This window comes from Nicotiana attenuata, chromosome 10, assembly GCF_001879085.1.
Source record: "Nicotiana attenuata strain UT chromosome 10, NIATTr2, whole genome shotgun sequence".
In the NCBI taxonomy this organism is placed as follows: domain Eukaryota; kingdom Viridiplantae; phylum Streptophyta; class Magnoliopsida; order Solanales; family Solanaceae; genus Nicotiana; species Nicotiana attenuata.
In genome coordinates this window covers 47,720,009-47,732,638 of record NC_031998.1, presented here as the reverse complement: position 1 = coordinate 47,732,638, position 12,630 = coordinate 47,720,009, and the positions used below count along the sequence as shown (strand labels likewise).

Sequence of the window (12,630 nt, the reverse complement as noted above, 5' to 3'; positions counted from 1 at the left end):
AATGCTGAAAATATCAAAGGTGAATATGGGCCCATTCACCTGCCATGTATACCACATAGATGCATCTATAAGATGGTTACATGTGTGATTATTATTAACCCGCAACATGGTGTTTGCGAGGTAACTTGCTCAATAATTTGATTTAGAGCATAATTTCCAGATTTTTTATTCAAGATAGTTCATCTTGATAAGTTGGTTTACATCACAGTTGGTTTAGCAAAATAATTTATTGAGTGTCTCCACTTAATAGCTAAACTATTGCTTATGAGAACAAAGTTATCTATATCAGTTTGATATATATTATATACGAAAGTATATTACATTCTCCCCTCACGAGTGGTTCAGGGTCAGGAACCAAATAATTCCATCTTATTATTATTATTATTGATGTGCGGTGTATATTTTGATTAACACCAAACGCACAAAGATGATGAAGCAAGTTAGTTTTTCTAACATGAAGGGGAGACATGATAAACAGTTGAGAAAAAGTTACGCGGAATGAATTATCATTTTTACATCTAGATCCTCGAATAAAATAATATGAACTTGAAGTTCATAAAAAGATAATTCATTTGCAATATATTGCAAAGCATGCCAGACGCATTTGCTGACCCAAAGAAAGTAACTATATTCTCATTGCAAATGCTCATATTAAATCCTATAAGGACAAAGTCTATGGTACGCTTAAAGCGTATAGACAGATCGGTTTCAAATAAACTTCTTAATAAAGAAGATGAGCAAATGCTCAAAATGATCATAATAAAGGAGGCAAGTGATCTAGAAGATCACATGACATAACACTTCATAAAATCTCATGAGAGATTCAGGTACCTGAAAATATGAATGAAGAGATCTCTATGTTATGTCATTATGAAAATATATTGAAACTGATATAAAATGTTTGTCGACGACATCTATGAAAGCGCTAAGTATAGATAAGAATTTTAAGTTTGTCGAATACAGACACAAAAATATTGGCCAAATAGAAGAGACGCAATTCAAGTAGAATTGGTTTCATATGAAAGAAATGTTGTTTTGGACCTGCAGTTCAAATACTTGAAAGTATAAAGTCAATGATATGTGTAGTCAGTTTTCGATATCTTATATGTCTAGTATGACATGAAAACTTGATATGCATCTAAAGTCTATTATATGGCTTATATGACTTAACTTATATGACAATCCATGAAGGATTAAGTTGCTTGAAGCATATACAATTCTTGATCTTGAAGTACTACATCCTCAGTGCAATTTGTGCATATATGTATCTTGCTATAATTATAAGCATGATAATATGATAGCGAGAATCTCTATGGAGATATTGAAGAGCCAATCCACGACATTATATGAAGACATTATATATCTATCAAGAATGATGATTTCAAGGTGCAATATATTCATTCAAGTTAATATGCCTGATTTGTTCTTCAAATCTCTACCAAAGATCTTTTGAAGATGGTGCACAAGATTGGAATGCGAAAGTTTAAGGATGTGAATTGATGCTCTCATCAGGGGGAGTTAATGCGCGTTGCACTCTTTTTTCCTTACAAGGTTTTGTCCCACTGAATTTTCCTTGCAAGGTTTTTAATGAGGCAACCAAAAGGCGTATTGTTAGATATGTGTACTCTTTTTCCTTTTCTAGAATTTTTTTCCGTTGGGTTTTATTTTAGTTAAGGTTTTAACGAGGCACATTATCTGTTGAATAGACATTCAAGGGGGAGTGTTATAAATAGAATTGTATTTTTGGTGAATGTCTATATTTAGAGAGATTCTAGGGTTCATTACTTGGTGGCTAAGTCACCCTCTCCCTATAAATAGAGGGTTCTATTCTATTATAATTCATCCCAAATCAATAAGAATTCTCTCCCTCTACTTTTCTTTGCACTACTCTTCTTCTTCTTTTATTGTTTTATAACAGTTAATTCCTACTTGTGATGGATAGTCCTAACCAAGAATGGCAATGGGGCGGGGCGGGTTGAAGCTTAACCTGCAAAATTTCAACCCGCCCTGCCCACCCCGCATAGCATTTTTTTCTATTTTCAACCCGCCCCGCTCTGCCCCGCATTTTTTTTTTCATTTTGTTATTTTTGCTAAAAAAACACAAGTTCAATATTTTTTTTCAGTTTCTTAAATCCCTCGTATAGATCCAATTAATATATTTCTATTTTCAGAAATTATAATAGAAAATAAATGAATTGAAATGCGTAAAAACTAGAAAATAAATGAATTGAAAAAGCATAACATCAGCATACCGTATACCTAGATTTAGGTATTAACTTATACTTGATAAATTTCCGTATAACAAATATGCATCATAATTTTTTTATAACTAGTTTATAAATATATAATATGTAAGCTCATATATGTGTGCTGATACATTAATTGAAATATGATATAACAGTAGTGTCCTCGACAAGGTCCTTGGCACATATAGGTGAATGTCTTGTATAGTTAAGACTTAAGAGTAATAATTGCATAGTCATATTCTCTAGCCACTTATTGCTTGCCTTATAGCCTGATTGGCCAAGCTTTTTTCGAGGCAATTTTTTTTTTTTTTGGTTAAAAGTGATTTTTTTCTAAAATTAGGTGTTTGACCAAGCTTTTAAAAAGAAAAAAATGCTTTTGAGGAGAAGCTGAAGCAGTTTTGGAGAAGCAGAAAAATGTAGCTTCTCTCCAAAAGCACTTTTCTGAAAAGCACTTTTGAGAAAAATACACTTAGAAGCAATTTTTTAAAGCTTGGCCAAACAATAATTGCTGCTCAGAAGTGCTTTTCAAATTAATTAGCCAAACACAAACTGCTTCTCACTAAAAGTACTTTTGAGAAAAAGCACTTCTCAAAATAAGCTGATTTTTGCAGCTTGGTCAAACTGGATATTAGTTTTGTACCGTCTAGGCGTCTACAGTGATTTCCTTGGAGTAAACCAGCAGGGAAATCCGCAATGAAACCCGCAACCGCCCCGCCCTGCATCAGATTTTGGAAAAACATTTTCAATCCGCATTGCCTCGCATAACATCAGCCCCCAGCCCACCCCGCGTAAGATCAAGTCTGCCCTGCACCCGCACCGCCCCATTGCCTTCCTAATCCTAACTTCTAAATAGAGGTGGGTGCAGCATAGTTATATCGGGTTCATCTGAACTAGTACTTTCAATGTAGAGTATAAATGTATGTGAAAATATTTACTAAAATTATAACAAATAATAGATATGAACCTATAAATTTCAAAATACAATATGCTCAATGCTAAGAACTAGGGGTGGGCATAGTTTGGGCAAACCCGAAATCCAAACCAAAATTCAAACTTTTTGAATTTTTGGTTTGGATTTTCGGATTACGAATTGGATTTCGGGTTTAATTCTTTAAAATTTTTGGATTTCGATTGGATGTCAGATTTAATACTTCATATTTAGTGCTATCCATTGACATTAGTTCATTATTCCCAATCGTAATAAGTCTAATATCCTACCCATTAGACATTATCTCATATATTCAATACTAATTACTAAGTTACTATCAGAATACTTTCAATTTGGATATGGTTTTTTACTATTGCTAATTCTTATCGGCCTTATGAATATCTCGGTTGTATTTCTTGGATAATAATTTCATTACTTGAATACTTTATTTGAATGGTTGCGGTGAAAAATGAGGACCTTTTTAGGCAATTTAACATGAATATTTCATTTGGATGTTCATTTTTGTAAGAAGAAGAAACAACTCAATTTATAGGCTTAAAATCGTAAATCTAAAATATCCAAACCGACTGAAGCCGAACATAAAAAATCCAATCCAATCCGAGATTATTTGGATTGGATTTGAATTGTCGTTTCTTTAATCCGGAAACCAAAATTTTCATATCCAATCCGAACTGCTCGAACGCCCACCTCCACTAAGAACCTTAAAAATTGAACTCATAGAATTAAAACATGGCATTTCAATCATGCACGTTAGCAACAAACAAGGTGAAGATGTTTCAAATTTAAACGAATTCTTTTCATCAGAATGTGGCTTCTGCCTTCTGCATAGACTATGGAGTCTTCAAGGATGAATTATCGGCGCAACTCCCTATAACCCCAATTAGCATTTCTTGGAGATAGAGGCTCTATAGCACGTACGTACGAGAAGATCGCTGGATGAAGAGGCTAGAGATTTATGTATTTTAGAGCCCAAATGGAAAATATAAAACGAGTGCAGAAAGGAAAAATCAGACAAAAATGAACATCATAATGAAGCATCTTTGTCGCTACAGGTTCATACTCCAACAGGTAGAATATTGTCCTGTCCTGTGATTTTGAGCTGGGAAGATTGACTTTTCACCTAAATATCATATACCAAGAGTGATAAAACGAAGAAAACAGAATAAGCACGTTAAAAAGATACGCCAAAGCAAATGGTAGCAAGTTATCAAACAGTTCAAGAACAAAACAAAGGTCATCTTGGGACTAGCCCAACAAGAATGCATGCACATAAGCTGCATAATATTAGTGGTCGTTCGTCAACAGACAGCCTCACAAACATCAAACTACTTCATCAACATGTTCTCTTACAACCGCGATCATACTAGCTACTCAAAGAGTCCAGTGCACATTCTGAACAGAAGGATGATAACCGTTAGAGTGGTCCAGTTCCATGTTTTGTCGTCCACTCTGCTGACCTATCCCTAGCTCACCACAGTACTGATCGTCAGCAGCCTGTGAAATTTGACCCAAACCCAAATCAGAAGGCATCTCATGTGAACTGCTGCTAGCTTCATTTCCTTTAAACCGCAATGAAGGGCTTGAGAAGTGATTGGTAGGTGCACCATGGGAATCAGAAGGTTGAATGGTGTGTATCCCATCAATGTTAGCACCAAGACTTGAGGGTGGATTCCTTGATCCCCAGGACCGATTTGACAGAAGAGAGAGAGCACCAGTACTGGAGTCTGAGACTCCAGAAAAACATTCCCCTGAAGGAACATAATTGGTCCTGGTGGCTGAACCTTGCAGAACTAACTCAGATGTAGCGGTTTCAGAATTATTCAGCCAAGGACGCTGAAGAAACTTCCCTGATGCAGTAGATTGATGATCCCATCCTTGTTCAGATGCTCTAGTATTTGGCCACGAACTCTCGTTGACATGTGGGTGTGAGCTGAAGTCTAACAGAAAGCTTCCAGATCTGCTGCTATTATTTTCTATCAGTTCAAATCAAAATAACCAGAGTCAGCATAATGTTCTTTCCCTTTTATAAAAGGAAAAGAGAAGAGCATAAATTTTCGAGTATACATGCAAACAAAGAGAGAACGGAAAGGAATTCTATCAAACCAAAAATTGATGAAGAAAGGCTCCCGTAATGTGTAGAGAAAAGAGATCCAGATGGAGGCTTCCTGCGGCGCTCATTATGGCATGCCAGGCGCCTGCGGCAACTTCTTTTTCCTTGGTCAAATTCTGGCAATTGATGGAACCTGGAACCAAAGTACCAAGAAACTATTAAGTCCATGCAATAAGGCAGACATTGACTGGGCAATAAGTGAACTGAGAAGATGAGCTAGCTTTGGCTAGCCATTATTCTAACCAATACATTTGATATGTTTCGTCACAGGCAAGAACAAAAACAAAAAATACATGGCGTCTTTGAGTACTCGACGAAAAATTGAACTATATACACATATTTATACAAGACGCACATAAATAACAGAGGCATTCTAGTTATGTTTGAGTAACTACTAATCATTGTGCAATGCACATTCTTATCAAAACTTCCCCAAAGTTTCACACATTAGATTTCCTTCTTCATCAAGACCAAAGTTTGGCTCGTATATGAGTTGATGGATTTATTAACTACTAAGCTTTCAAGATAAAAAGAAGTGCATGCTTGGAAACTTTATGACTAATATCTCTTTAAATTAAATATCTCCCAATAAATATCGGGAGAGATGCCAGTAGTAGGGACTGCAGATTTTGGTTTGAAACATTGCCAATTGCAAATGAGTACTTAGGTAGTTATAACACACCATAATGATATCCAGCGCACCAGTTTTGAAAATAATCATTCAGCCACCGTATAAATGGAGGTTCTTTTTGGAGTCATAAGGCTAGAAATCTCAAAAATGATCTCTTCAACTTTTCTCTTTGACTGGGGAAATGTGCTCCCCCCCCCCCCCCCCAATAATGATATCCAGCACGCCAGTTTTGAAAATAATCATTCAGCCACCGTATACTTTATTTTATTATGGGGGAGAAATTACATTTCGTTTCAGGGGATAAATCATTTGAATTAATTAACATCAGCGAGGACTCTGATAGGTGGTTCAAGTTCATTGAGCCGGGCAGAAGATTCTCCAGCCATATCAAGATCGAAGAAGAAAACTTGGGTCTGCGAAACTTTACAAAAAGCTTCAAGGATATACGGAAAACCTCTATAGGAGATGGGGAAGGAAAATACAGTCACATCTTTATAGAGTTTACCAGAACTACAACATTTATGGCGAATATATCAGAGTGGAAACATGGCTTGGTGACATGAAAAAAGCCATAATCATTCCACAAGACTACAACAAAGGCTGGGGGATATTGCAGGGAAGATATTATAATTTTGGGAAGGCCATCACCATTAGATTCCAACACTTTGCAGATGTGCAAAACAAGAAATACATTGATGCTTAATGATTATTTGCAAATATTGTGAGATGGATCATCATACGCGTCAATAACTAACCGAATTGAAGTTTTATCTGAAAAGCTAGTAGGCATGACAAAACAGCAACTAATATAAAGAGCAAAGCTGTTTCAGAAAAAATGCTACCCTTTAACTTCTAGCAAAGATCAATTCAGTAGGATCATATGGATTGTGAGAATGACTATCAATATTTCTGTATAAATGGTGGAAAATTAGATCCATAAAAGCCAGTGTCATTCACCCAAATAAAAAGACAAAACAAAGAAGAAAAAGCAAACTATCTTGCTTCAAGATCACATCATTTCTCCCAATGCAAGTAGGACCCTTTGAATGGTACTACTCGTGGCACAAAGGATTTCTTTTTCCTCTTCAGATTTTTAGACTGCTTATACCGTAGTTACATACACTTAGTTCAGACCAGCAAGGCACTGTACCAGTGCATTTTTCTGATGCTAAGAGAATACAACCAAGCAAATCAAGGTAAATTACAGAGTACTGTTAATACCATGGAGTAAACTAATAAATTGCTTGTCTCTATATCCAATATAAATTGCTTGTCTCTATATCCAATTAGCTTTAGCCTGCCAAGAGTGGTGCTAATATGCATGTTCTGATTGTAATGCATATGACCGTCAATCTTGTAAATCATGAGGGGAAGCTTATGATGCAGAATACCAATATATTAAGTTAATTTCTTCACGGTGATAGAATGACATTAGCAGAATGGACAAAACAACACAAATAAAAAGTTAATACTAATTTTTCAGAGACAAAGTTTAAGAGTGTTCAGCAGAAACTTTTACCATTCCGGACTTGGATATGTCCATATGAGTCATAGATGATAGACCAGTCAAATATGTTGCTTATGCAAAAATATTGGCCACAAAGAACATGCTTTTTAATCAAAACCATACAATAACAACAATTATGCCTCAGTCCCCAACAAGTTGGGTCAGCTATACGAATCCTCACTGACCACATTACTCCAATTAAACTCTTCTCATGTCAATATTAAGCAAATACAAATAAAAAGTATTAGAAGTTATGTATATTTTCTAAACGTAAACCACTCCTAGAAAGCGTAAGACCAACAATAAAAGTGCTAATATCTAGAAGATTTTCTCAACTAAATATGTATCACCTATATAGATCTTTTTCCGCATTCTCCAAATTCGTACCTGTTCAATACTTTATCACTTCTAACAACAATTGTTTCAGCATGAAGCTGGTCCTAAATCACTGATGTTCATATTTGCGAACAAAAGCTCCACATTTCATTAACCAAAATGAATTTTAAAATTTGTTCCATGAGTGTCATTTCTTTGATTAGTACACACCTTCAAACCACTGAGTTATATCAGAGCATCCACAGTTGATTCTCTCTTGTAGATGTGCAAAGAATGCAGGTTGCCTCTCAATGAAAGCACAAATCCAAATCCCTACCTATTCAAGAAAGTAGTTTAAAATGCTCTTAAATAACCATCTCTACATCTAGATCTTCAGAAATTCGTACATACAGGAGTTGTAGGCGCATTTCTAATTAATCTTAATTGTCTTATTACTCCACATAAAACGCCAACTTAGTGCTCATTATGAAGAAAGCCCCCTCTAAAACTCACTTAGCAGCGTGAATTGGTCCAGCCATATAAGAAAACAAGCACACATAACTTAAGGAACTGCCTTTCTATGACAAAAGAAGCAGAAGAGCGCCAAGAACGCCTAAAAATTAAACTCGAAAAACACTATAAGTAAAGCAAGAAGCTGTTAATACAAGACTCGCAAAATCCATTGTCATATTCAAGCACAGGATATCAACATGAGTTTCAAAATGTTATTCAACTTAGGAAATAAAGAAAGACACCAGTAACAATTTAACAATTATTCAAGCAAACAATTAACACAATAATTTAACAAATCCACAATAGTCAACTCTCTCCACCAAACCAGTATATAAACAACTGTACATACAAGGACCACTAGTCCATAAGTTAAACTCTTGTATAAAAAGTGAGTTTCAAACACCTGTTGTGCATGTTTTGTATCCGCCTATCGACACAGCCATATAAATAGAGCATAACAGTAATTAGAGTAATATGGAAAATTAAGCTGACCTGCTACATTGTTGACAAAACCTCTGTTCAAGACCAGCAACAATAACAGTAGGAGATTTAGAGTGCACACCACAAACTTTATGCCTCGAATAATAAGCCTTAGCATCACTCAGATCTACCTGGCAACCTTCAACTTGACACCTAGGTGGCTGACCACCTTGCACCAACCCACCCCTCCCCCTCTTGGACGCCGGCGGCAAGTTCCCGGCTCCGGTCACCGGCGATGACCCACCACCCACATTTTCAAAGTAGATTTTCTTGCCAAACTTCAAACCATTGAGAGAGTCGGCGGAGCTTGAATTACTACCAGAAGAAGAAACTGAACCCAGTTCCATTACCGAATTCCACTGCCCATTCATTCCACAGCTTTATGGGGTCAAATCATTATAAAAGGTGGCATTCACATGAACAGGGCCATAGTGTCATGTACATTTTTATACATATACTTAATGGGCGTTGGGACATAAGAATGGTAAATTAAAAAAAAAGAAAAAAGAAAAAAGTGAAAATGTTATTTGAAAATTAGAGTTGTGTTTGGACATAAATATAATTTTAGATTGTTTTTGAAGTTTTGCCAGTTATCTGAGTGAAAATTTTGGAAAATAGCCTTTTGTAGTTTTTCAAATTTTTAAAATCTTTCACGTGAAGATTGAAAATTTTATGGCTAAACATTAATTTCTTAAAAAAGTAAAAAAATTCTTTATATCCAAAGGGACTCTATTAGAAAAACAGATATTTTGAAAAAGGTCACCTTTTCTTTTGCACTTTTTCTTGTTTTATCACTCCTACTAGTCTTTCTTTATTCCCTCCGTTGCATAAAATACAGAGGTTGTTTGACTGGATTCCAAGTTAAAAAGAAAAAACAGACTTTGAAATTTATGATTTAGAATAAGATATAAACATTTTGTGGTTATAATTTTGTTCTTTAAAGATAAAATAAGATGTTTAAAAGGTTAAACTATTTTTAAATATAAATTTGGTTTTTTTTTGGACAATAAAGAAAAGAGTCCAATAAATTGTGATAAAAAAGTACTTCCTTCTCCGTTTAAGTTTATTTTCCTATTAATCTATTCAAAAAGAATGATACAAAATGTAATTTAAATTTCTTATTTTATTGTTAAGGAACTTTTACAGTCACAAGTACAGTTTAGAACTATAAGTTTCACATGTCTTACAACAACACCAATCATTTAGTAAAATCTCACAAGTGGAATCTGGGAGGGTAGAGTGTACGCAGACCTTACCCCTACTCTGGAGGGATAGAGAGGCTGTTTTCGAAAGACCCTCGACTCGAGAAGAAGAAAAATAAACAATAGATCAGTGACACCAATAAAAGATAAAAAAAAAATTGTAACAACATCGTAAGAAATAAAAAAATAAATATAAAAGCAATAACTATAAATAACATACTACCATAGGAAATAGTGAGGAAACTACATAAACCACTAACAAACCACATCGAAACATCAACAGGCCAGCCCCGTCCCCAGAAAAACAAAGAAAAAGAAAACAACCTCTCGCCTCCCTCCTAACCTACGACTCTAATGCTCGACCTCCACTCCTTCCTATCCAGAGCCAAGTCCTTGGAAATCTGTAGTCGCGTCATATCCTTCCTGATCATCTCACCCCAATACTTCTTACGTCGTCCTCTACCTCTCCTCGTACCTGCCAATGCTAACCGCTCGCACCTCCTAACCGGGGCATCTATGCTTCTCCTCAGCACGTGCCCGAACCATCTAAGTCTCGCTTCCCGCATCTTGTCGTCGATGGGAGTCACGCCCATCTTCTCTCGAATATCTACATTCCTAATCTTTTCCAGCCTAGAGTGCACGCACATGCATCTCAACATCCTCATTTTTGTCATTTTCATCTCCTGAGTATGAGAACTCTTGGCTGCCCAACATTCAGCCTCATACAACATGGTCGGTCTAACCACCGCTCTATAAAACTTGCCTTTGAGTTTCGGTGGCACTTTGTTGTTACACAAGACTCCAGATGCTAACCTCCATTTCATCCACCCCACTCCTATACGGTGCGTGACATCCTTGTCTAAGGATACGTACACGAGGGTAATTTTAAAAAAACAAATTAAATTTTTTTTTATTATAAAAATGGACACTTATTTTGGACCAAAATTTTTAAAAAAATAAATAGATCACTTATTGCATAGCGGGGAGAGTAAGCGAAGGGATTATCTCGACAAGGGTAATGTTAAATTTTGTGCATTCGAGTATATAGAGGTGAAATGAAGAGGGAGGTGGTGAAATACTATTTTTTTGTTGGTTTAGGGGATTGTGAAAAAGTAGAGAGCTGACAATGGGCCATGATGCCAGCTTGGGAACCCCATAATGAAGGTGAGAAAAGAGAAGACCTCTTTGCCTTTCTTTTGAGTACTTTTTGGAGAGGCTTTACAACTGTTGGGGTCACTATCTCCCAACTCCCATATTATTTATAACCACAAAAAAATTTCTAATCTTTGCTTCTTCTTCATCCTTCCCTGATTCGTATATGTATATAATACAAATGCAATCATACAAAAATACAGTTACTATATATATAGAGTTGATAAAAATTATACTTTCAGAAAGAATTATTTGTGCAAGTAAATGAAAAACTGTAAAATTTTATATGTTAGACCAAAAAGATCTAGAGTACTAACCGCGCATGATTTGAAACTAGGCGGACAATGGCTGATTCCACGGCTCAAACCCGTAACCTATAGGTTACATGGAGACAATTTTACCGTTGCTTCAAGGCTCCCATTTATTATATTATACATCAGGATTAGAAAAAATATATTTCAAAGACAGCATGAGAAAATATTATCTTAGACTAATTCTCAGACTAGAAAAACTATATAAAATTTGAAAAGGTGTTGATCAATAAAGATATTTTTCTCGCATAACAATAAATGAATCATGTTCTTTTAATCAAGATAAAAACTAAGGCAATTGTTCGACAACAGATTTTGTACATAATTTATCATTCAGGTACGTATATGAATGTATGAGCATGTATTTATAGTATTGCATATTGCCTTAATGTTCTGATCAAACGCTCCAATTCTTTTATATAGAAATTTAAGTAGGGGCCCTTTTGTTTTCTTTGATTTATTATTCCATCTATTGACTTGATGTGAACGTTGTTGCAGCTGGCACTTAGCTTGTTTCATACATAACTCAAACAATTCTCTCCCCAAAACTACTTGCATCTAGAATGAGTTTCAAATGTCTGTGTTTTTTTACTGCATGTACGTACTGAACCTAGGTTTAATTAATTTACTTCAACCAAGCTAACAAATCATATATTATTCTTTGCGTTAAACTCAGTTTTGGTAAGTTGTTGTACTTTTCCTTTTAGCTGTAGCAAAAGAGAAAAGAAAAAGAAAAGAAAAGGAAGGGAACAGGGGCGGACCTAGAGCATAGAATACGGGTTTTCGGGAATCCAGTAACTTTTGCGTAGACCCTGTATTTGTATTAAGAAATTCACTAAATATTTGCAAATATCTAACTGTGAACCCAGTTATTATTGTATACTCCCTCCGGTTCACAATAAGTGTCCAATTTACTTTTTCATTTTGGTTCAAAATAAGTGTCCAGTTATGTAATCAAAAAAGAATTCAATTTATTTTTACAAATTAACCCCTATGTACATATCCCTAAAATGTTTTCTTACTCCTCACATTAAATGTTTAATTAGGGATAGTTTAGTCATAGTATGTATTTTTGTATAGAATTTAGTATTTTCTTAATGGACGTGCTAAAAGCAAATTGGACACTTATTATGAACCGGGGGAGTATTAATCTAAAATTACGGTAGGAACCCATAAGCCTCAAATACTGGATCTGACTCTGAAAGGGAATAAGT

General features: G+C 35.3%; 1 protein-coding gene across 1 annotated transcript; it reads right to left on the bottom strand.

Moving 5' to 3' along the window:
- LOC109233465 (squamosa promoter-binding-like protein 9) lies at positions 4,342-9,255 on the bottom strand. The gene is made up of 3 exons (XM_019399346.1): positions 8,764-9,255; positions 5,299-5,438; positions 4,342-5,168 (listed from the first exon to the last, which is right to left on the bottom strand). Exons 1-3 carry the CDS (start codon positions 9,120-9,122, stop codon positions 4,567-4,569), a joined length of 1,101 nt encoding a protein of 366 aa, XP_019254891.1. The 5' UTR covers positions 9,123-9,255; the 3' UTR covers positions 4,342-4,566.